The 27,071-nt window shown below is 35.0% G+C and overlaps 1 protein-coding gene and 1 pseudogene across 9 annotated transcripts in view; one reads left to right on the top strand and one right to left on the bottom strand.

The window, feature by feature from the left end:
• Window positions 1–27,071, bottom strand: part of BTBD10 (BTB domain containing 10) — an 81,554-nt gene that overhangs the window by 38,983 nt on the left and 15,500 nt on the right. For 4 of the 9 annotated variants that reach the window (XM_055282381.2, XM_055282382.2, XM_063641977.1 and 1 more), the window contains exon 2: window positions 17,019–17,176. The exons of 4 other annotated variants lie outside the window; for them this stretch is intronic. In XM_055282381.2, coding sequence (XP_055138356.1) covers window positions 17,019–17,119 — 101 coding nt within the window. In that variant the 5' untranslated portion in view covers window positions 17,120–17,176. Of the gene's footprint in view, window positions 1–11,865; window positions 15,006–17,018; window positions 17,177–27,071 lie in introns of those variants that run through there. One more of the 9 variants, XM_055282380.2, reaches the window with a different exon arrangement.
• LOC129485623 (uncharacterized) lies at window positions 3,620–3,765 on the top strand (annotated as a pseudogene).

Genomic DNA, 27,071 nt, shown 5'->3' with positions numbered 1-27,071 from the left:
TTGTGGCATGGTATGACATTGTAACAGTACTTAGGGGCAAATTATGGCATTAAATTCCTATATTAGAAAAGAAGAAAGGTCTAAGAAAAATGACATCAGTCAATAAAATTGTTAAACCTCTACCCAGACTGCTTGGGACAAAAATCGAGAAGATTTCTACCAATGTCAGAAATAAGAGAGGCTACAGATACCAAAAGAATAATAAAAGAATATTATAAACAACTTTAAGCCAATAAATTCAACAACTCAGAATGGACAAATTTAAACCTACAAAAAAGCTCACTTAAGAAAAGGTTGAACAGCTCTGTTTACTAAAGAAATTTAATTTGTAGTTTAAAACATTCCCTCCAAGAAAACTCTAGGCTCATAAGGCTTCACTGACAAATTCTACCAAGCATTTAAGATAGAAATAATATCACCCCTACACAGCTCTTCCAGAAAATTGACGAGAAGATAGTATTTCCCAACTCATTCTATGAGACCAACATTGCCCAGACACCAATATCTAGAAAATTCCCAAATACTTGGAAATTAAATAATACCTTTACCTAAACAACTCACAAAGCAATAAAGAAATCAAAAAGGAAATTAGAAAATTTCGAACTAAAAGAAAGTGGAAAAAAACATTACAAGAAAAGAAAACTACAAATCTTAGAACACAAATATCAATATTCTAAACAAAATTTTAATACATCAAATCCAGCAACACACAAAAAAAGAATAGTAATCAAAGACCAAATGCTCTCCATCTAAAATCAGAAACAAGAATCAGAAATAAGAATGTCCACTGTCACTTTTCTTCAACAATATACTGAGGATTCTAGCCAGTGCAATATGTCAAGAAAAGACATTCAGATTGATTAGGATGTAAAACTGTCCTTATTTGCAGAAAACATGATCATCTATTGTAGGCTCTAGTAAGAAAAAAAGGCTACTAGAACCAATGAGTTCAGCAAGGTTGCAGAATACAAAATCAGTATTTTAAAATGAACTTTATTTCTACATACCAAGAATACACAACCTGAAATTGAAATTTTAAAAACACTACTTACAAATAACATCAAAACCTGAAATACTTCAGGATAAATATGACAAAAGATGTGAAAAACTCACACATTGGAAATTATAAAACATTACTGAAATTAAGAAGACCTAAACAAATGGAGAAACCTACCATCTTTACAAGTCAATTTTCTCCCTAAGTTCATCTACTAGACACAACATAATCCCAATGGAAAACCAAGTAGGCTTGCTTGTCAAGAGTGACAAGCTGATTCCAAAATTCATATGAATATGCAAATGACCTAGAATAGCCTAAATATTTTTTTTAAAAGAACAGTTGGAAGACTAATATGATCTGATTTTAAGACTCATTAAAAAAACTGTAGTAATGAGTAAAGTGTGCTACTGGCATAATGACAGGCACATAGATCAATGAATCAGAATAAAGACTCGAGAAAAGAACTCACATACATATATATATGGACCACTCATTTTCAAAAAGGGCTCAAACACAATTCAGGGAAGAAAGAGTTTTTCATCAAATGGTGCTGGAACAAATGAATATACAATAGGTGTTTCACTTTCAGCAATTCTAGAAAAAAAAAAAAAGAACTCTGAGCAATAGTTCCCATCATATACAAAAGTTAACTCAAAATGGACCACACACCTAAATCTAAAACTTGAAACTATAGAACTTCTAGAAATAAAAAGCACAATGCATAAAAGAGCAAACCGACAATTGAACTTCATCAAAATTAAAAACTTTTGATCTTCAAAAACCAGTGTTAAGAGAATGAAAAGAGGCTGTGCGCAGTGATTCAAGCCAGTAATCCCAGCACCTTGCGAGGTTGAGGCGGGAGGATAGCTTGAGCCCAGGAGTTCAAGACCAGCCTGGGCAACATAGTGAGACCATTTCTACAAAAAATTTTCTAAAAAATTAGCCAGGAGTGGTGGCAGGCATCTGTGGTTCTGGCTACTTGAGAGGCTGAGGTGGGAGTATTGCTTGAGCCCAGAAGTTCGAGGTTGCAGTGAGTCATGGTCATCATGCTACTGCACTCTAGCCTGGGCAACAGAGCAAGATGCTGTTTCAAAAAAATAAATAAATAATAGAGACTAAAAACACAAGCCTCAGACTGGGAGAAAATATTTGCAAATCATATATCTGATAGAGGACTGATATGTAAGCTATATAAAGAACTCTCAAAATAATGGGTAAAAAATTTGAGATATGCAGATGAAAAAGTAAGTACATGAAATGATAGTGTCACTTGTCATTAAAGAAATGTAAATTAAAATGACACTGTTACATCATTACACATTACAGTGCTAAATAAAAAGACAGACTATATCAAGTGTTGATGAGTACATGTATGAAATGGAACTCTCATACACTTGTGGTAGGAATGGAAAATGGTACAACCACTTTAGAAACTGTTTCAGAAAAGTTTGTTTCTTAAGAAATTAAACATACTCTAGCCATATGATTCAGCCATTCCATTATGTATTTACCCAAAAGAAATGAAGACATTATCCATAAAAAAAGATTTGTAAACAAACATTCTTAGCAGCTTTATTTGTAACAGCTCAAAACTGGAAACAACCTAAATGTCTAGAACAAGTGAAAGGATAAACAATTTGTGATATATCCACACAATGGAATACTACTCAGCAATAAAAAAGAATGAACTACTGACACAAGTTACAACATGAATCAATCTCAAAATAATTACACTGAATAAAAGAAGCCAGATCTCTCCCCACCACAAAAAAATAAATTATATAAAATTCTAGGAAATATAGAATAATGTATAGAGTGACAGAAAACATATTGGTGGTTTCACAAAAAAGGGGTATAGGAGTTCAAAGGGAAGGGTTACAAAGGGCACCAAAGAAGCTTTTGAGTGTGATGTATATGCTCATTATCCTAATTATGGTAAGGTTTTATGGAGATATATATATATATATATATGTACCAAATTGTACACCAGAATTGACCTCTTGGCCAAAACACAGCTGCCTGAGAATACCATAATAGAAAACAACTACTTAGCCATTTCAATTACACTTAAGTAATAAAAGTCATGCCTTTCTTCTTCTAATAGTCCTTTCTTTTCATACTTTTCTTAGCAGAGTGCACTAAATTCCTTCTCCTACCAATCTACATAGATTCTTGCATCCTCTTCTTGTAATATGGTCCATGGTCTCAAGAAACCAAAAGCATTTCTACAATCAGATTAAAAACATCTACCATCACCAACTGATCACCACTTGAAAACTTCACAAACCAACATATACTACTCAGTAAACTTACTACAAAAGCCCAAATCAGAACCCTTAATCATGATCCTCTCAAATCACAATTTTCTTCAACTAAGGAATATCAATCACTTGCAAGCACCTCTAGTTACGTAAACAAATCCACCTTAAACACAAAGAAAATATTTCCATTTTTAAATTTTGCAGCTTTATGACTTAATAATGCTGCTGTTTTCTTTAATATCAACTTTTCACTTTGTTTAAAAATCATGCTTTGAAGCATAAGGTGAATCAACAGGCAGTAAAGTTTCTAAAAACCTTTAAATCTTATTAAAATGGTCACTCTCAGAAGCAAATATCTATCGCTTCTCGGCCTTTTGGCTAAGATCAAGTGTAGAAGCAAACATTTATTCACATCAAACTTTAGAATGCAAATCTGGTATGAACTTCTGCATATGATTTTGTCACCTAATTTGTTTAAAAATTCTAATTACAGCAACAGTTTTCAATGGCAGGCAGGTTCCTAAGAACTGAAGAAAAACAGAAGGGCCTCGTTTTGTTCAATGAAACTAGAGACTCCTACAAGGGGAGAAAGTTTATAATACTAAATACGTACAGAGTTTTTAAAATCCAACAGTACTGCAAAGTTTATAACAAAAACCAAGCCATTTTTTGAATGGGTAAACTGTAGTACAGCCATACCATAGAATATTATTCAGCAATTTTTTAAAAACTATTGATATCTGCAACAAATATGAATGGATCCAAAAGCATTTCGCTGAATGAGAAAACCCAAACCCAAAAGTTTATATGCTATATGATTCCACTTATATAATGTTCTCAAAACAACAAACTTATAGGGATATAGAACCAAATTAGGGGTTGCCAGAGGTCAGAGTTGGAGAGAGGGTGTAACTATAAAGGGGTAGCATAAGAGAATTTCTTTGTGATGATAGAAGAGTCCTATATCCCGATTGTGGTGGGAGTTACATGAATCTATACATACGATAAAATATCACAGAACCATGTACCAGAAAAAAGAGAAAGTGCATGTAAAAACTGATAAAATACAAGAAAGGTCAATAATTTAGTTATTAGTATTGTACCCACGTCAGTTCTCATAACGTACTAAAGTTATGTAAGATGCTATCATTGAAGGAGGCTGAGTAGAGTACCTGGGAACTCACTGTACGATTTTTTGTGACATCTTGTAAATCTAAAATTATTTCACAATGAAAAAGCTTAATATATATAACAAAAGGGGCAATAAAGTGGAGACAAAAAAAAACACAAAACTATAATAAATTCAGTAACATAAAAAATGTATCCATAAAATACGGACAGGAATGCTGCAATTTTAAAAAAATTAAAGAATAAGTTCTGAGAAATTCAAAATAATAGCAGAAATTTTTACAAGGTTACTAGAAGGGTTGAAAGAAAATATTGAATATATCCTTAAAAGAACAAAAATGCAAAGAAATGGAAAATAAGAAAGCATTAAAAAAGAGAACTAATGAAGGAGGTCAACATTCAACTAATATATGTTCTAGAGAGAACAGAGAAAATAGAGGGGAGCACATTTTCAAGGAAATAATATAAGAAAAATTTCCAGAAGTAGCTGATATAAGTAGCACTCATATCAGAAAACTGTTGACAAATACACAAAACTGTAATATAAAAAACTATATATAGCTCTGTAAAAAACCATATATGTCTCCATAAAAGGCTATATATATATGTTTTTGTCCATGTTTCCTGGCTCGTAACTCCTATTGTCCTTGTTATAATGTTGGGGGCACTTTAGGCCTCAGAAAACAGAATCTCTCTCTCTGACCTTCACCTGCCCTCTTTTCACGGCTCCTTTTTCTCTCCAAGGCAGGCCTTAGAAACTAAAAATACATTCTACTCTTCCCCTGCCTTTCTGTAATGGAGCTGACCATAAAGAAATCCCCTGACCTACTTTGCTTATAGGCCATAGGCCCCTCATTTCAGAAGGTGTCCTGCCCCATACCCTGGAGTTGAGTGTGTTTTTTTTCCCACTGACAATATTCCTATCCATTTGAATTAGTCAGACCTCAATAAAGAAGCAATATTTTAAATTCTATTTTTATTGTGGGAGAAAGAATTAGCTGATTTTTTAAAATATTCTAACAAACACCAGATCCTCTGTTTCAGTTTTTTAAACTAAAGCTTTTAAATGACTTTATATTAATATATTTTTGAAGCAACTGATTTGCTTTTTATAAGCATCATTAATGTGTTAAGTCAGGATTTTGCAAACTATGGCTCATGGTCCAAATTCTACCCATTGCCTGATTTTGTAAATAAAGTATTATTGGAACATAGCCATGTCTATTCATGATTACTGTTCATGGCTGTTTTCATGCTACAATGACAAAGTTGAGTGGTTAGGACAGAGACTGTAGCCCACATAGCTAAAAATATTTACTATCCAGGCCTATACAGAAAAAGTTTGCTGACCCCTGTATTAAATGTCAATAACTATAATATAAAAAATGCTATCAAACTTCTGAATAGATTTAATAACAATCTATCTCGTTTCCTTTTTTTGGTCTATTAGCCTTCTATAAACTTTCTGCTCTTCTGCTTAATATATGGTCAGTTTCCCAAGGAAGAAAGGCTTAATTATGGAAAAGGGAAGTTCTCAACCGAAGAATTAGTTAAATTCTCAAAGATCACCTGTAAGTCTGTTGTCAGATATATTTTTCCCATAAAAATATTTTAAATGATACTTACATCCCAGATTACCCCCACAAAGACACCTTCAGCAATAAATATATATAGCCTAAAAATAGTTCTAATACTATTTCTAAATCCTGACATCTTTCTCTTCTTCCTAAAATCCCATTGCAGCAGCAGCAGCAGCGCCTAAGAGTATCTTTTCAAATTTCAACTGAAGTCACATGAAGACCCAGATACTAACATATGGTGATAAATGTTATAAGGAAAAATAAAGGTAATAAAAAAAGAGTGCCACCATTTTGAATGGTCAAAGTAGAACTCTCTGAGGGGGAAGTGTCTAAACAAAGACCTAAAAATTTAAGAAATAGAACTATGAAATATAGAAGGGAATAGTAAATGTAAAGGCCCTGTGGCAAGAGTTATCCTTGGCTTTTTCAAGACATTCAAGAAGCCCAGGATTGCTGAAGCATAGAAAGTAAGAACCATGTTAAAAAGGTAGAGCTTAGTTAGGCAAGACTAAACAAGATTATGACAGGCGTTGAAGCAATGTTTAAAGGGTTTTTGCTTTTGTTTGAGTGAAATGGATAGCACTGAAGTGTGAATTAAATGATGTAATTTACGTTTTAACAGGATCACTCTAGCTGCAAAGCAAACAATGGGAGAATGGGAGAAAGGCAAAGGTAAAACCAAAAGACCATTTCAGAGGTTACTGTAAATAATCAGGCGAAAGCTGAAAGTGACTTGGACCAGTGTTATGGCAGAGTTACGTGGTAAAGAGTGGACTAGACTATATATTTTGAAGACTATGCCTCTGAAATTTACTGATGGATGAAATGTAGGAGGTGAGAGAAAAAGAAGAGTTAAGGATGACTCCATGATTTTGTCCTGAGCAACTGGAAGAATGGAAGTTCCATTTACTGAATGCAAGTGAGAGTGAGAGGACTAGGTTTAGAAATGTAGGTATGTCTTAGACATGCTAAAAGTGAGATGCTTATTACACATCTCAGTGTACGTAAGTCTGTGTATACTTATGGATACATAAGTCTAAAGTTCAGGGGAAAAGTCTAGGCTAGAAATACAAATTTGGGAGTTGTCAGTCACTATATACTTAATATTCTCAGCAACTTCCTAGCATGAAAAAATTTTTAAAAATAGCTAGCCACTATTAAAAATTGTTCAAAGCTAAATTAATGGTTGCACAGGTTTATTGTGCATCTACTGAATAGTCATTCGTTCAACAAATATTTACTAAATAACTACATTGTGCCAGTTACTGTTCTTAGTATTGTTAATGATTGAGAATAATATTATAATGCATACACAACCAATATTTTTCAAGCAATGCTTTTAAAAAATATAATTTTTTTAAACTTTTGGAGTATAAAAGATATGAAGTACAAATACAAGACTCAGTTTTTAAAATATTTATCAAATGATTGTGAATTATTTTAATAAATTACTTTCACAAGACAGATTTTGATGGAGTCTCACTCTGTCGCCCAGGCTGGAGTGCAGTGGCACACTCTCGGCTTACTGCAACCTCCACCTCCCAGGTTCAGGCAATTCTCCTGCCTCAGAATCCCAAGTAGCTGGGACTACCGCCACCACGCCTGGCTAATTTTTTGTATTTTTAGTAGAGATGGCTTTCACCATGTTGGCCAGGCTGATCTTGAACTGCTGACCTTGTGATCTGCCCGCCTAGGCCACCCAAAGTGCTGGCATTATAGGCATGAGCCACCACGCCCAGCCACAAAACAGATTTCTAAAGACAAATCACAGCCATCCCCCAATCACTCCTTCCAAATGACCTCTGAAAACACAACCTTTTTCTATTAAATTCCCCCTATTATGCCTTTTATTCAATCCTAAATATCAGAATTAAAAATAAAAATCTATACTGTAATTAGATTGATGAAATTAAAGACTAAAATAATTTCTATCAGAGGCCCTTTGATGTTGCTGTAATTCAGGATGTCTAACTATCCTAAGAAATATCCACAGAAACACGGAACCTTAGTTTAGGAAAAATCCTTTAGAAAATCTAGTCCAAACATTCATCTAATTCCTGAATCTTCATCTACAAAGTGTTCTCGAATTGGCTGACCTACTACTAATGACAGGAAAGGGGAACTTTTCTCTTTTAAAAGTTTCATTCCAGCCTTGGAAAATTCTGACTCTTAGGCTGTGTTTCCTTAACATTAAGGCTTAAACCTTTTTACCTAACCCAAGTTCAGGGTTTTGGGCCAGATAATTCTTTGTTGTAAAGAGGCTGTTGTTTGCACTGTAGAATGTTTAGCAGCATCCCTAGCCTCCATCCACCAGTATGCTAGTACTTCCTCCAGCTCCCCAACCAAAATGTCCCTAGACATTGCCAATGCCCACTAGAAGACATAATCATCTGGGCTGAAAACAACTGCCTTAGTTCTACCTGCTGGGACCAAATAACAACAACAACAATGCGAACACTTGGGCATTTAGAACAGTACTGAGCACCTTAATCCTCAAAACCATCCCAATTTTACAGCTGAGAAAATGGAAACTTAGCGGCTAAGCAAGGTGCCTGAAATCATATAGTTAATTAAGTGTTGGGTCTGAACCAAGGGGTTCAATTTCAGAGTTCATGCTCCTAACTTCAAACAAGTCTGACTCAAACCATGTCTAATTACTTTTCAAAGGAAAAGTCTTAAAATATCTGAAGATAGCTCTTATTATGACATTCCTTAATATCCAACCAGAGCTGTCACAAGATTTCTTTTTTTTGAGAAAGAGTCTCACTCTGTCATCCAGACTGGAGTGCAGTGGCGTGATCTCTGCTCACTGCAACCTCTGCCTCCTGGGTTCAAGCAATTCTCGTGCTTCAGCCTCTCAACATAGCTGGGGTTACAGGCGTGCACCAACACGCCCAGCTAATTTTCATAATTTTAGTAGAGACAGGGTTTCGCCATGTTGTCCAGGCTGGTCTCAAACTCCTGGCCTCAAGCAACCCGCAAGCCTCAGCTTCCCCAAGTGCTGGGATTACAGGTGTGAGACATCACGCCCAGCCCAAGATTTCTCTTAAATTCTTAGTTCCTTAAACTGGCAACATATCCAACTTTTTCACATCCTTCCTCTTGAATATACACAGAACTAAAAATAACAATACTTTGGTATTCAACAGTTACTCTACTCTTCCATTAATTGAGATGGATTTTTTAGGGGAGGGGTGAGGAAGAAGATGGGAAGCCATATGATACTTTTGTCTTATATCTAGTTTACTGCCAACGGCCACCCTCAGGTCTTTTTCATATGTGATGCTGTAGAGCGATGCTACCTTAATGTATCCTGGTGTTTTTTAGGCCTTACATATATACTCCCAAAAAGTACATCTAAACTTAGTACAACAACTCAGCCTCAAAAATTATTTTGGATCATTTAGTATATTATTTACTATCACTCCTCATTGTCACTGATAAATTTGACAATTTGATTTCTCCATATAAGCAATATGACAAAGCAAAGAACAAAGCCACCTTTCAAGATCAATGAATCTCTGGATGGGATCATTTAAAGTCAGAATTGTGTAAATTAATTATCACAACCAGCTGGTAGCTAACTTATTGTTCTCCCACTTTACTCTCAAGGATATCAAAATGACTTTACCAAAAGCTAAGCTTAAGTCCAAATATATTATAGTGTTGCTAGTCTACTAACTGCATCAGAGAAAAATCTAAGTTGGTCTGGCAATCTAATTTTAACAAACCTATTCCTAATCATTTTTAAACTGTTTTTCTTCAAGTCAGTCATAAATGAGTCCTTTCCATTTTTAATTCTAAAATCTCCTACTTGTTTCAAAATCAAGCCCAGAATCTCCCATCTTTTAGCAGTTCCTGTATTCTCAGAAAACCTTCAAAGATCACAAATAATAACAATAATTTTGAGGTGTTGCATGCAGTTCCTTTTATAACATGTTTTAAATGGCCCAGAAGATAACTCATTTAATCAGATGCATTCTTTACCTCTATACTTATATTGGCCTTTATGTCCTTCCTATCAATGTTTGTCTTATTTTTATTTCTGTTAGAGGTGGTGGTGGTTTCCTCTTCCACTTTGACAAAGAAGCTTCAAGACCTAAAGATTTTTCCCCCTCATTGTCATGCATTATTATTATACTTTCCTTGATTATTCTTCTTACATTAAATGTAATATAAGAAACCTTTTTTGGTGGTCTTGGCATTTTTCTGAAGTCTCAGTTCATCTGAGCTCTAGTTTTCCTGATTTTTTTGTTTATTTTTTATACTTTATGATGGTTATCTTAGCTATTTGCTTTGTTTTAAAAGTAATGTGTATGTCTTTAAAGGGTTCACTGTGTAATCCCACTGAAGATCTTTCTCTGCCAGAAAAATAATCAAAATTACATTTTTACTTAACTCCTTAAGACATTCTTTCTTTTTGGAGATATTTATGCTGTGAAATCATGCTGATCTTTTCTCTGATCAATTATCAGAAAAATGCGGATTGGTGAAATAAATTACAAAATATATATGTACAAAACACTATGTAATCCTTTAAAATTATGCAATAGAAGATCACTTCATGACTAAAGGATGTTCATAATTAAATTTCTTTTTTTTTCAAGGATAGGTTACATAACAGCACTACAGTAATGTCTTTTTAAGTGCATATGTGTTATTTTATATTTTTATATATACACAGAAAAAATAGGTTATATGCCAAAATATTTATTTTTCTTTTGATAATAGAAAAACTTATTTTCATTTTCTTCTATATATTTTTCTGGGCTTACCAAATTTACCTAATGAGTATGTACCATTTTCACAATCAGACAGACATTATTATCTTAAAAGAATCAGCAGAACCAGGGGAAAGTATCCTATAAAGTATAAGATTAAAAGGTCTAGCCTGAGATTCTGCTTTTATAACTCTATTTAACAAGCTGAGAAAAACATTTCTGGACCCTAAACCACAAGAAAAGTCAATACAAGATACCACAAACAGAACTATATAAATAAGTCATGACAACCATAAGATGACCATTCAAATTTTTAGAAATTAAATGGGGGAAATTAAAAGAACTTCCTTACACTTCAAGGAAAGAATGTTATAAACCATTTAAATACATTAAAAACAAAGTAAATGTAAAATGCTGTATATCCCAAAAGTCCAAAAAAATTAAGGATCAGCAGGAAAAGGGTAATAAAGAGAGAAGGAAAAAAACCATTAGTCAAAATGTTTTAAATTGTCGTAAAATTTCCTAATAAAGTGAGCAATATCACCTGTTAAGATTTAAAATCTCACAGGAAAAACCATTATCCTTATTTAGAAATTTTGTCTGGTTGAAAATTAATACTCACTAATCCAAAACCTCAGTAGCAGTAGTTAGATAATCTATTCAGTTTCTGGGTTCTCTGACTTGAAAGAAAGTCATTTTAACCAATTAGAGCTTTATCATTTAAGTACATTCAGTTCTGTAAAATACTGTATATAAATGGTTCAGTTAATCCTTAGTTCATCCAGATGTAAAAATATATCCAATTCCTTCTTTAGAAAATTTCAATTATTTCATTTATCTTGAATTTTATTTTCAAATAAATTAAAAATATTATTTCAAAATTACTCTCTCCTTAAATTTTTAATGATATTCATAAAAAACAATACCAAACACAATGCATTCTCAAGTTACTTGAAATAAAACACAAAGCATCAAACCCACGAAAACAATAAAAACATATTTCATTTATTTTAAGTAACTTGCCATTAAACTGAAAATCAGACATATGATCTTTATCTTTAGTCATGTAAATGATCATAATGAAACAAAGGTCACACATATCCCTCTCAATCTTTCATATTCATATATGTAAATAATTATAACCCAGAGATATCATGTAATAAATGAATACACACCTTCCTTTAGTATATGCCAAGGTAGACACACAAAAACAAGAAAAAAATTTTGAAATCAGAGTATAAAGGGACTCTGCTCTTTCAAACAATGAAGCACTGAAAGCCAGGTCAGCATCCTTGGGCATTACTAGGAAACTTTAGCACATCTGATATTTCCATCATCTTCAAGATTCCTCTGAACAATCAGAAAATTCCCCAGTCTCCCCCTACCTCACCTGTCCATAGACTTCCTTTAGCTTCCTCCCTCTACTGTGTAATAATGCTGTTGCAATATTTAGGCTTTAAATGTTCAGAGATACAACCCCCTCTACATATTAATTCAGTTTATTTTCTCACAGACACTGACTCAGCCGTGGGTTGTGCAGCACTGACGTTTCTAACAAAACAGCATCGTGTGAGCTGTGATCGTCCCATTTCTCCATCTCTGGGCAGTGATTGGATATTGTAATTGATAGACAGGCATAACAAAACGCAAGAGTTGAGGGCTTAGAGATATGTAGATATGTTGCCAAATGCCATCTGTAAAGCTAATTCTAGCTCTGCCAGCTTGCCAGGGTTTAGAAAACTAGGATACAGCTAACTTTCTTTTTCCTTTCAATATTTTATTGTGTATCCATTCTGGGCAGTAAAGCTCTTTAAAATCAAAGAGAAAATATTATTGTACTTAATTAAGAACCCACTCAAGAACTATCCTTTAAAGCAACCAAACTTTTGCATTTCTAAACTGCTGCTAGGGCTATGAAGTGACTTAAAAGAGAAACTGGAACGTTCAGACTTTATGCAGTCTCAGGAGAAACGAGCATGCGTACTTCCATGTGGGAATGAAACCTTGCGGCATAGTCTACACTGAATGTACGATGCATTTATCTTCAGTAACCTGAGTGGACTGCAGACCTGAGTTTTATATGGTCATATTCCACCCAATTCAAATATTTAAGTGCTTTTAGTGTATCATCTATCTAGACATTTTAACCTTCTTATACAGAAAAAGTGCTTTTCTTTTTCTTTTTTAAGTAGCAAAAGCTCCTCTAATTCATAATTTAAAAAGAAGTTGTCACAAATTCAGGCCAAATACATTTCAACTGAAATGATCTTTAACATCTTCAGCAGGCTACCATACTGTTCTATATAGATATCATACAAGTATATAACTATGCAACTCTACATATAACTATACAACTACTCACCCAGAAACAAGTTGAGCAACTTATAAACAAATTCAATAATTTTAAACTAATTTTAAACCAATTCAGTAAATTTTAAACAAATTCAATCATACAGACCTGCTGAGAGATCATAGTCACCCTAAACGTCCATCCATGTTCAGACTAGTTTCTCTAACTGTAAACAAATTTTTAAAAGAGATATATATCTACATTCAAAAGAAAGTTTAAAAAAGAAAGCACCTTTTACTGAATATTCCCAACACACAAAAAAAGATAAATATTTGAGATGATGGACATGCTACTTACTCTGATATGATCACTGTATGATACACATATCATATCACTATGTACCCCATAAATATACACAATTATGTGCCAATTTTTAAAATTTTTTAATCTTTTGAAAAAAGAAGGAAAATGATCAGAAATAAAATATAATAATTAAATGATTTTTTAAAGTACCTAAAGTTGTTTAGATGGAACAGCAACCATAAGGCAATGCTCTCAAACTCTCAAACCTTAATGGTAAATACACATTAGATAGTAACTGTTGCTGTTACTTTTATAAATCAAAAAATTTATTTTTATCCTAGCCAGCAAGAAAAAGTGGGGGAAAAAAATCAAAAGTACAAGACTAGAAAAAGTCAGGCTATTCCAAAACACAAATAGAACAAAACAAAACACAAATTTCAACAAGACAAAATTTAGATTATCTAGAAAAACTAAACAATAAAGTATGCTTATTTCCTTACGTTTATAGATTTAAATCCCCAACTGTTCAAAGTGACAATGTGCCCAATTTAAAAACCATATTTCTCAGTCTCCCTGATCCAGAGATGGCCATATGACATGATTCTAGCCAATGACTGGTTTATAAGCAGATATCTGCTGGAAATTTCTGAGAAATTTAATTTCTTGATATAAATGAAGCCCTTTTCCATTGTACCCTTTTTCCTTCTTGTCTAGAAAGTGAAAATGATATCTGGAACTACAATATCTACCTTGTGATAATGAGAGGAAAGCCAAGAAAATAAGAGATTTTTGACCCTAACATCCTTAAGCCACTGAACATCCATCTGCCATTGCCTATCTCTGGATTTCTTATATAAAAGAAAAATAAGCCCCTAACGTCAGCCAGTGTTTAGTCTTGTTTTCTTTTACTCAAACATACCTAATAAAATACACAATATTCAAAAAAGGAATGAGAGTAGGAGAGGCATGATGGAACAAAATCAGCCATGAGTTGGTAACTTGAAGCTGGGTGATGAATACCAGGGGTTCATTATATCTGTTCTATTTTGCATGTATTTAAAATATACCATAATAAATTATTTAAAATTTGAAAAAGAGAACAATGAGAAACTTGTTTATAAATCCCAGCTCTGCTATTTACAAGTTGGATGGTCCTGGGCAAGTTTACTCACTTCGTTTTTTTTCATTTGCCAAATGGGAACAATAATACTATCCACAGAGCTCCACCTTCAGATCCAGTCAAGGTAATCTGAAGATCCATGCCAGAAATGTCCTCCATCTACCTAATACTCTAATCATCCAGGATTAGCTCAAGTTTTATTTTCACCTACTCAAGCTGATAATGATTCTTTCTCTGAACTCTTATTTTATAACTCATTACCATAGTTTAAGTGCCTTATTGTCCTCTAATAGTTCCATGCGTGGATACTAAACTATTCCATAACAGTGCACTTTTGAATCTCTCCTGAACTGAAGGCAAGTTCTCATTAATACTTGCTATTACTTTTTAAAACCTCTCAGCCAATTAATTTACTATCAATTCAAAAAGTAACACTTTTAAAAAGTCAAATCATACTTTTCAATTGTCTTAAGTTATATGTTCCTAAGCATATGGGACAGGAGGTCTCTAAAAGTTCTTCCTTGGGCAGATTTTCCATGAATGAGGCTAAAATAACTCATTTAAAGGACTTCATAGTCTTTGCATTAAAAAATAACCAATTCACTGGTATTTATTTTCTATTTTACTTTAATGTTTTTCACCCAAATAACCCTAAATACTGCTGCAGTCTACCCAAAAATAGCTCCAATTAGCTGGGTGTGGTGGTGGTGGTGCATGCCTGTAGTCCTAGGTACTCCAGAGGCTGAGGAGGGAGGATTGCTTAAGCCTAGGAAGCAGAGGTTGCAGTAAGTTGAGATAGTGCCACTGCACTCCAGCCTGACTGACAGAGTGAGAACCCATTTCAAAAAAAAGAAAGAATAAAAACAGACTAAAAAGTTACTGATGTTACAGCTATCAAGAAGAGCTTTGGTATTTGTTACTGACAATGAAACAACAATAATGAAAAATGTACTGTTCATTTTTATAAATTTTTCCCACTGTATGTATGTAGCTTTTATAAAATAATGGCTTATTTTCTCCCTTGTCACCTCTTCATTATATAATGCAGTATTATACCTCAGCAATCTGTTTTTCAGCAGCAAAACAGTAAGAACTAGGATGAATACTATATAATTCACTTAAAAAATACACATATATATAACATAGTAGATAGAAATACAGCCCCATATTTAATGTGATAAAACCAATACTTTTTTTTTTTTTTTGAGACACAGTCTCACTCTGTCACCCAGGCTGGAATGCAGTGGCCTACTGTAACCTCCACCTACCAGGTTCAAGGAATTCTCGTGCCTCAGCCTCCCAAGCAGCTGGAATTACAGGTGCATGCCATCATTCCCGGCTAATTTTTGTATTTTTAGTACAGACAGGGTTTTGTCATGTTGGCCAGGCTGGTCTCAAACTCCTGACCTCAAGTGATCTGCCTGCCTCGGCCTCCCAAAGTGTTGGGATTACAGGCATGAACACCTGGCAAAACCAACATATCTTTAATCTAAATGACAAAATAATATCCATGAAATAGAGGAAAAGAACAAAACCCAGTTTGGATGCTGACACACACACACACACACAGAATGAACAAACATAAAAAACCAAAAAACACTCATACCATTTGGCATGGACTTATAAATAATTAAAAAGTTAACTTAATATTAACATTTTAGACCTCATCACATTAAAAGTCCACAATAAAGGTGAACATATTATCAAGAGACTTAAGAAGTACCAAACACTCAAATTTTCTAGCTATAGTATATAAAGTACCTGAACTATTTCTTTAAAATCACAAAAACGATTTCATTATTACAATATTATGGCTTTTTTTTTTTTTTTTCAAGAAAGCTGGTATTTGTTATCAGTGGTAAGGAGAAATTTATATATTCAAGTAAGTTAAATGCTCAATAATATCCCCTAAGTAATATTCATAGAAGATTTTGCTTTATGAAAACATGCTTACATACCTGTAATATGTGAGGTTTCTGAGTTGTCAATTAACATCTTAAAATTTCAGATCAAAGTGTCTACAATGAGGTATTCCTCATTAAGTTACACAGCAGAAAATGAAAGTTTTAAAAATAATAGACGGGCTGAAACTTGAAACGAATTTTATTTCATGCAGCAAACTTTAAATAAACCAGTAGAGTCTTTCCAGAAAGATTAATTTTTCTCATTAATGAGAAGGATGACAACACAATATAAACTCAGATAGTTAAAAACGTATGAAGCAAACAAGGACATAAATCTATATATTATCCTGTGTAAGGTATACAATGTATTTAAAGCACAAAATAAATTCCTATTAGAGAGTTTTAAATAGAAGGAACTAACCTGTCATGTGAGAGTCCCCAATTAAGTAAATTATAGCATTTATTCATGGGGTCAACTAGGGAGATTTTCACCATCTTTAGAGACAGAAATAAATATTCAAATACAAATATTAAAAAATTAAAAAGAAATGTTTCTCCAAAAGGTTATCTATGGAGACAGATAAACATTCACAATGTTTTGTAAAACAGCCCCCATTCTCTGACAGGAATTGCCACAACCAAATGCAGTAGTATTCTTTACAATCAGTTTTAGCAGAGCTTTCATATGCGAAATACATATTTTCTACCTACCTTGAATGTTTACAAAGTTTACGAGGTCTACTATGCAATTTCCGATCCCAATTCTCTGGATCACTGGAGTTACTGTCATAGGGATGAGGCCGTCCTGCCATCCCACTCCAAGCTTCCTCACACTACTGCTCTGAAAGCACACATGTAGCACCCATAACCTACATAAAAGAGCAGTGTTGACCTTTAAATCTATTCCACGCAGAATAAAATAGTCATAAAATTGTACAGACTTGATATTATTGTAACATATTTTTAAAGTGATGAATAGATTATAAAATACTAACCATACAAATGCCACAAATCAAATTAAAATAAACACCAGAGGTCCTCTTAGGTACTTTTCATTTGATTTGTCTATTAAATCTCCTACCACTATGTAACAGTTTAATAATGTGCTATTTATATTTAGTAAATATACTTAAACAACTGCTGTATAGGTACTTCATGTATCCAAATATCATTATGGTACCAAAAAGGCAAAAACAATTCCACAGAATGATTCTTTTAGACAAAATTTCACTTGGAACACATTTCCTAATTACTAAAAGTTTAAAATGCTTAGGAAAGCATGTAGTAAAACCAAATAACCAATGTTATTATTTCTTTAATGATTATTTCTTTAAAGAAGTTAAAAACTCTGAATAGAAATTTAATTTTTACTCAAAAATAACTGTATGTAAGCATTCTGATGTTTCCTTATAGTGCAATAACCATAAGAATGTTTTATCAGTGCAATTCATATACTTTATGCCTTTTCACATGTGAGGCTTGTAACTGCTATTTCTACTCTAGTCAAATGAAATGATAAGGAAACTCACTTAACAACAGCTTTACAGAATATCTGAGCTAAACACTTTTAAACCACATTCACTATCCAATTTAATCTTCACAATCACCTTGCAAGGTAGGCATTATGATCACCATATACAGAATAGAAAGCCTCAGAATTCTAGTAACTTTGCCAAAGGTCAAAATGCTGCTAAATGGTATTATAAAGAACAATGATAATTCACTATATAGAATAAAATCTTGACCTTGAAAAATGCTGAGACTAAAGTATTTGTTTGGAAATAGATGATTTGACTTTCAGAAACTGCAGACACCAAAAGAGACCAAATGAAGATAAACAATTTAAACAAAGCTATACAATTTGGACTGGAACTCAGGTTTCCTAACACCCACTCCTGTATACCTTCTATATACTTTTCCAAACTGGATTTGATGGTGGGAGGTGAGGTAGAGTACATAAAAGTCAAAGGGAAATTCCAAAACTGGGAAAACACTATACTTTCCTGAGTTTAACGCAGTATTGCAGTACAAGTTCACAAGGAATGCCAAAGATAAACTCATTAAAATTGTGTTCATATCAAAAATCAGTAGAAGATACATTTTCATTTTAGAGAAACCATTTTACTATAATTTTTTCTCATAGTACCTTCTTTCTAAAAACAGCTGAAAATTTTATAATAAATGAGCATTTAATATAATAAATATATAAATAGGTAGATCCATGAGTGAAATAAAAATAAAAGAGGGGGAAAGGAAGAACTGCTGATTCAAATTCTTCCTTTGAATCTATGACTGATACAAATTCCTGAGCAAATGCCACATAGTTTATTTGCTGAATGCTCCTGGAAAAGGAAGGCTATTTCCTATTTGTTATTTCCTTAAGAATGACTGTATCATCAATCAATCAGGTATTAGATGACTATAAAAACCATGAATTATTTTAAACATAAAAATATGCCAATGTCATCTGAATTTTAGATTATAAAAATAAAAATGTATTCATTACAAAAAACTTTTAAAAATCTCAATTTTACTTTATGACTAGTTATCTGTACTGAAGAGATCAGGTCAAAGAGAAGAAAACGGGGAGAATGAACAAATCGGAGAAACAAAGGAGAAAGTCAGAAAAACAAGTAGTCACCAAAAGAGATGCAAAAGGTATAAAGATAGTAGAAAGATAGTTTCTTTTGCTGTGCAGAAGCTCTTTAGTTTAATGAGATCCCATTTGTTGATTTTGGCTTTTGTTGCCATTGCTTTTGGTGTTTTAGACATGAAGTCCTTGCCCACGCCTATGTCCTGAATGGTATTGCCTAGGTTTTCTTGTAGGATTTTAATGGTTTTAGGTCTAACATATAAGTCTTTAATCCATCTTGAATTAATTTTTGTATAAGGTGTAAGGAAGGGATCCAGTTGCAGCTTTCTACATATGGCTAGCCAGTTTTCCCAGCACCATTTATTAAATAGGGAATCCTTTCCCCATTTCTTGTTTTTGTCAGGTTTGTCAAAGATCAGATAGTTGTAGCTATGTGGCATCATTTCTGAGGGCTCTATTCTGTTCCATTGATCTATGTCTCTGTTGTGGTACCAGTACCATGCTGTTTTGGTTACTGTAGCCTTGTAGTATAGTTTAAAGTCAGGTAGCGTGATGCCTCCAGCTTTGTTCTTTTGGCTTAGGACTGACTTGGCGATGCGGGCTCTTTTTTGGTTCCATATGAACTTTAAAGTAGTTTTTTCCAATTCTGTGAAGAAAGTCATTGGTAGCTTGATGGGGATGGCATTGAATCTATAAATTACCTTGGGCAGTATGGCCATTTTCACGATATTGATTCTTCCAACCCATGAGCATGGAATGTTCTTCCATTTGTTTGTATCCTCTTTTATTTCATTGAGCAGTGGTTTGTAGTTCTCCTTGAAGAGGTCCTTCACATCCCTTGTAAGTTGGATTCCTAGGTATTTTATTCTCTTTGAAGCAATTGTGAATGGGAGTTCACTCATGATTTGGCTCTCTGTTTGTCTGTTATTGGTGTACAAGAATGCTTGTGATTTTTGTACATTAATTTTGTATCCTGAGACTTTGCTGAAGTTGCTAATCAGCTTAAGGAGATTTTGGGCTGAGACAATGGGGTTTTCTAGATATACAATCATGTCATCTGCAAACAGGGACAATTTGACTTCCTCTTTTCCTAATTGAATACCCTTTATTTCCTTCTCCTGCTTGATTGCTCTGGCCAGAACTTCCAGCACTATGTTGAATAGGAGCGGTGAGAGAGGGCATCCCTGTCTTGTGCCCGTTTTCAGAGGGAATGCTTCCAGTTTTTGCCCATTCAGTATGATATTGGCTGTGGGTTTGTTGTAGATAGCTCTTATTATTTTGAGATACGTCCCATCAATACCTAATTTATTGAGAGTTTTTAGCATGAAGGGTTGTTGAATTTTGTCAAAGGCCTTTTCTGCATCTATTGAGATAATCATGTGGTTTTTGTCTTTGGTTCTGTTTATATGCTGGATTACATGTATTGATTTGCGTATGTGGAACCAGCCTTGCATCCCAGGGATGAAGCCCACTTGATCATGGTGGATAAGCTTTTTGATGTGCTGCTGGATTCGCTTTGCCAGTATTTTATTGAGGATTTTTGCATCAATGTTCATCAAGGATATTGGTCTGAAATTCTCTTTTTTGGTTATGTCTCTGCCAGGTTTTGGTATCAGGACGATGCTGGCTTCATAAAATGTGTTAGGGAGGATTCCCTCTTTTTCTATCGATTGGAATAGTTTCAGAACGAATGGTACCAGTTCCTCCTTGTACCTCTGGTAGAATTCAGCTGTGAATCCATCAGGTCCTGGACTCTTTTTGGTTGGTAAGCTATTGATTATTGCCACAATTTCAGAACCTGTTATTGGTCTATTCAGAGATTCAACTTCTTCCTGGTTTAGTCTTGGGAGGGTGTATTTGTCGAGGAATTTATCCATTTCTTCTAGATTTTCTAGTTTATTTGCATAGAGGTGTTTGTAGTATTCTCTGATGGTAGATTGTATTTCTGTGGGATCGGTGGTGATATCCCCTTTTTCGTTTTTTATTGCATCTATTTGATTCTTCTCTCTTTTCTTCTTTATTAGTCTTGCTAGCGGTCCATCAATTTTGTTGATCTTTTCAAAAAACCAGCTCCTGGATTCATTAACTATCATCAAAGTGAACAGGCAACCTACACAATGGGAGAAAATTTTTGCAACCTACTCATCTGACAAAGGGCTAATATCCAGAATCTACAATGAACTCAAACAAATTTACAAGAAAAAAACAAACAACCCCATCAAAAAGTGGGCAGAGGACATGAACAGACACTTCTCAAAAGAAGACATTTATGCAGCCAAAAAACACATGAAGAAATGCTCCTCATCATTGGCCATCAGAGAAATGCAAATCAAAACCACAGTGAGATACCATCTCACACCAGTTAGAATGGCCATCATTAAAAAATCAGGAAACAGGCCGGGCGCGGTGGCTCACGCTTGTAGTCCCAGCACTTTGGGAGGCCGAGGCGGGTGGATCACGAGGTCAGGAGATCGAGACCACGGTGAAACCCCGTCTCTACTAAAAATAGAAAAAAATTAGCCGGGCGTGATGGCGGGCGCCTGTAGTCCCAGCTACTCGGAGAGGCTGAGGCAGGAGAATGGCGTGAACCCGGGAGGCAGAAATTGCAGTGAGCCGAGATTGCGCCACTGCACTCCAGCCTGGGCGACAGAGCGAGACTCCGTCTCAAAAAAAAAAAAAAAAAAAAAATTAGGAAACAACAGGTGCTGGAGAGGATGTGGAGAAATAGGAACACTTTTACACTGTTGGTGGGACTGTAAACTAGTTCAACCATTGTGGAAGTCAGTGTGGCGATTCCTCAGGGATCTAGAACTAGAAATACCATTTGACCCAGCCATCCCATTACTGGGTATATACCCAAAGGACTATAAATCATGCTGCTATAAAGACACATGCACGCGTATGTTCATTGCGGCACTATTCACAATAGCAAAGAGTTGGAACCAACCCAAATGTCCAACAACGACAGACTGGATTAAGAAAATGTGGCACATATACACCATGGAATACTATGCAGCCATAAAAAATGATGAGTTCGTGTCCTTTGTAGGGACATGGATGAAACTGGAAAACATCATTCTCAGTAAACTATCGCAAGGACAGAAAACCAAACACCGCATGTTCTCACTCATAGGTGGGAATTGAACAATGAGAACTCATGGACACAGGAAGGGGAACATCACGCTCCGGGGACTGTTGTGGGGTGGGGGGAGGGGGGAGGGACAGCATTAGGAGATACACCTAATGCTAAATGACGAGTTAATGGGTGCAGGAAATCAACATGGCACATGGATACATATGTAACAAACCTGCACATTGTGCACATGTACCCTAAAACCCTAAAGTATAATAAAAAAAAAAAAAAAAGAAAAAAAAAAAAAGTAGAAAGAAACAATGTGAGAAAATAAAGATGTAGAGATTTGGCAGATTCTGTAGAATGAGATTTAGAACACTGTTTCCTTACTCTACATATCCTCAAGTATAAACTATTTCAGAGATTAACCTTTCTTTCTTTTCTTTCTTCTTGCTCTTTCTCTCTCCTCTTCTTTTTCTTTTTCTTTCTCTCTTTCTTTGAACTCTAGGCCTCAAGTGATCCTCCCACCTCAGCCTTCCAAAGTGGTAGGATTACAGGCATGAGCCAGGGCACCCAGCCGTTTCTTTCGAGACAGAGTCTCAATCTGTCATCCAGAGTGCAGTACAATGGTGCAATCATAACTCACTGCAGTCTCCAACTCCTGAGCTCAAGTGATCCTCCCACTTCAGCCTCCAGAATATCTGGGAATACAGACTAACATATCTTTGAAGAGCATTTTATCTCTTCCTTTTCCTTAACTATCAGATACTCTTCTGAATAGGATAGCCACAGATGTCCACTGAGGGAAGAATGATCCTAAACCATGGGTGGCAGCGACCAAAAAGCTAACTACAAGGAATAGATAAGCAAGGCAAATTCAGATTCAGATTTTCTACCACTATTACACTGGATGGTAAACAGGTGGCAGGAGCGAAATACCCATATGTTTTCCTAATCAATCCTATTTAAAGTAATCAGCATGTATTTCACAGCAAGCCATAAGAAAGTAATGAATGTTCAGATAAAGGTGCTCAAAAATCAGCTGAAAAATCATATTCACATTTCATTCGTCAATAAAACTTAGGTATTACCACGTGAAAGATTTTTCCCCAGCCCTCACTCCCAGTAGTCATAGGGTTACAAGCACACTAAAAAATAAGTGGAATTCAAATTGAGATGTTTGGAAAAACTATGCCTATGTTTGCCTACACAAACATAATGTGTTTTATGTTCGTGTAAAACACACAAAAATGCTAGCGTTTTTAAATTTTATCAATAAGCTAAGTTATAACTGTAAATGGTTGAAAGGCCACTGGCACATATTATATACTATTTTGTAATATCTGATAATCTCTTCAGTTTTAACCATCCTCTGTGCTATTCTCAGTGACCATGTATTTGTCTGATTTCATTCATTCATTCATTCAGTCAGTCAGTCAAGCACTTACAAGCATTTACTACAATATGCCAATATGCAAGGTGCTGAAGTAAGTTAGACATTATTCCTGTACTCAAAAAACTCAGAAAGGGGAAAAAAGACACCTCTCATGATTCCATATCCTGCATCTCCCTCCCACCTGTAGCACTTCTATTCAAGTTCTACTGTTGCCTCATCCTTCACCCTCATTAAATCTTGGTGTTTATTAGGATTCCATCTTCCTCTCTTCTCTACTTGCTGGGTTGAGAGAGACAGCAAACAAAATGAGGACCGAACCCTTGCAAACATCAGGATTTATACACTACATAGAATCTATGTTTGCATTATTACTATCTGAATTATTTAATTGGCAGCCCAACTTCAACAGTCAGTCTCATCTTGGCATCTCACATCAATTAATGTCATTTCTATTCATCGAGCTAAAAACTTTGAAGTCATCCTTGACTTCTTTTTCATTTCCTCACACCAAGTCTACTTTAGAATCTTCTTTTGACTCCTTCTCTCCCTTTCATTCATATGAGTGCTGCCTTTATTTAAGTCCTTATCATCTATCAGTAAAAATGTTGGCTGACCTCCTTACCACCATTCAATTCCATACTGGCTTTGCTGTAATCAGAACGGCCTGCCTAAAAACTGAATGGCTCCTCATTTCCTATATCTAAACTCCTTACTATAAAAACGTCCTTCAGAATCTGGCACTTGAATCCCCAATGTCTAGACAAACTAAAGTTTATTGTTGTTTGGATCTTGTAATCATCAAAAAATAATTACCAGACAACTGAAAACAAAATTCCTGGAAAATACATCACTATTCATTACTACGTTTAGGCATAATAGAAATAAATTTAAATTCAAAATAATCTAGAACTCATCTGTACAGAGGCTGGAACCACTGGGCCTGTTGGCTAGGGGCAGGCATTCAGGAGACTGCCAAAAGTTAACTGAGAAAAAGATGATGCAATTACTTCCCCTTCTCTTGGACATTCTGTCTAAACAGGAGGTGGGGGTTGGGGGATAGACAGAATCTTGAAGACTACAGTAACAAAATAAATAATTGCTCCTTGGGACACTATTTCCAGATAGTATCAATTAATGGTAATGATACATGGAAGAACAAAACAAAACAAAACAAAGACAATGCACAGTGTATGGAGACCACTTATTCTATTTTCACTATCGATGTTCTAGGAAGTTTATATATTTTCTCCTATTTAAACCTTAAAACAACTCTATATTATTATCCTGTTTCATATATGAGGAAATCTTAAGAGATAAGATTAAAACCCCAGTCTAACAAAAAGCCCATGTTATTTCCAACGTACCAAGCAAGGTATATAAAAATTGGTACTTTTTTCAAGTCCAAAAGAGTTTAAAGGGAAAAAAAAAAGAATTGATATTTTTGCTTATTACCAACAATGTGCCTTTTAAACCTCAGCCATCTTGTGGCTTCATCCATCCTATTAAAAATCTTACTCTTAGTCCATTTTCTGTTGCTGTAACAGAGTATCTGACACTGGGTAGTTTATAATGAACAGGAATTTATTTAGCTCATGGTTCTGGAGGCTGGAAAGTCCAAAAGCATGTCACCAGCATGAGGCAAAGGCCTACATGCTGTGTCATCTATGACAGAAGGTAGAAAGGCAAGAGAACTTGGGTGAAAGAAAGCACGAAGGGCTGGGCTCACTTTTATAATAACCAGCTCTCTTGATAACTGACCAACTCCTGAAATTAACTACATTAATCCATTTATTAGGGCTCCACCCTCATGATCCAATCAACATTTATTAGGCCCTTCGCAGCACTTTTACAATGAGGATAAAGTTTCCAACACATGGATTTTTGGGGACACAGTTAAACCATAGCACATTCTAAATAGTGTCATTACACAACAGCTTTTCTGTTAATGTCAAATTATTTTTATCTCTCAAACTTTGCAGACAAAATATTTCAAGAGCAACCATTACTAGAAAGACCTGATAGATAAGAGATGGAGAATAATGAAGAGGATAGAATTACATAGTGATCCCAGAATCAGATGACAAGGGTTGCCTTCAACTACAGAAGTCCAAATATCCAAATATATGGATGGTAAAGACTGACCAGGAGGAAGCCAAGACGACACCTGAGTCAGTTAAATGTCCTAAGATAACATTCTCTATGTGGAAAGGACCAAAAGGAGGAGAGATAGCCCCAAAGAGCAAATTAATCACTTGATACTGGCAGACAAAAGAGCAAATACCTGAATGTTCACAAAGTTAATTTTGTACTGACTACAAAGAAGGCCTTCAGAGGGGCCTACATGGAGGAAGAATTCTAAGGACAAGAAACTTAAAGATCACTTGATGAGCTTCTATCCTTAGGAATAAAAGAGAGACTGTATGATATGGATATAACCACCACGAAAATGTTTATAATTTCCTCTTGATTGCTAATCTACTCTAAATTCTCCCATGGAGTGTAACGTAAATCCAAAAATTAATTGACAGAACTGAACAGTCATTTTTAGCAACATCAAGAACTGAAAGAGCTTGAGGGATTGCAAACTATCACAGATAATAATGTAGGACAAAGAACAGGTGGAAGCAACTTTTAAAAGAAAAGGAGATCAGACAGACGGAAAGAAACTTCTTGCAAACACAGCCAGGTGAAGTGATCATGCACACCTCCAACAGAAAGCAATTATTTAAATCTGGGTACACTATAAAGAACAACTATTTAAAAGCACTGGAAAGTGTCCAAAAGCAGACAGTAGTGAAAGAAGAGCTTACTCTTGAAAAACTACAACTAGAAGCAACAGAATCACGAGTTCAGTTTGAAGTTTTTTTGCTGAGTGGCCTCCCCATCACTCACAAATATGGTGAAGGAAACCAGGCAGCCACACAGCTCAAAGTGGCAGAGAAAACCTCAGAGCTGAAATTTCAGGTAGACGTAGTAGAAGTGAAAGAAACAAAGAAAAGTGCAGGCCCAAAATCTGAGCATAAACTCTGCTCGAATCCCTGGCTGATAGCTAAAATACACATGTACGGGAGATAGGGGAGGGACATCAGGTAGCCTGGCAGAAAAAGCAGGCAGAGACCATAGAGAACTCTGCCCTTGAAAGCTGCATGGCATGAGACATGATTTTGATGCTTTCTAAGCTGAATGTATTCCCCAACCGTATACACCTCCAGCAGCAGAAAGCTGAATCCCTTACTGGTTAGGGTATCAGAGGACAAAGACCACCACTAGCAGGTAAAGATTAAGAGGGAATTCCCAGAAGTAAAGAACCCACAGAGAGGGTGAATTCCAAAATGTGAGTACAATCTCTGCCCAAATTCTTGGCTGACCACCAAATTACAGGTGCAGGAAAGCCTTCCCTTTGCCCTGACCCCCAGGAAAACAAGCTAAAAAAGTAAGTAGTTGTAAGTAAGAAATAAGCACAGATGGCAGCTGCTATACACTTCAGGGGAAACAAGTTTGCAGTTTCAATCCAGGCAAGCTAACATTCTCTAAAACAATAACAAAACAACAACAACAAATCCTCATAAAAATATTACAATGCCCAGGTTTCAACCAAAAATTATGAGACATGCAAACAATTAAAACAGTAAAAGGCAGAAAACAGAAACTGACTCCAAGTTGGCCCAGATGTTAGATTTAGCAAACAAAGACTTCAAAGCA

The sequence above is a fragment of the Symphalangus syndactylus genome, chromosome 6 (genome assembly GCF_028878055.3).
Source record: "Symphalangus syndactylus isolate Jambi chromosome 6, NHGRI_mSymSyn1-v2.1_pri, whole genome shotgun sequence".
In the NCBI taxonomy this organism is placed as follows: Eukaryota; Metazoa; Chordata; class Mammalia; order Primates; family Hylobatidae; genus Symphalangus; species Symphalangus syndactylus.
This window is presented reverse-complemented; position numbering and strand designations above follow the sequence as displayed.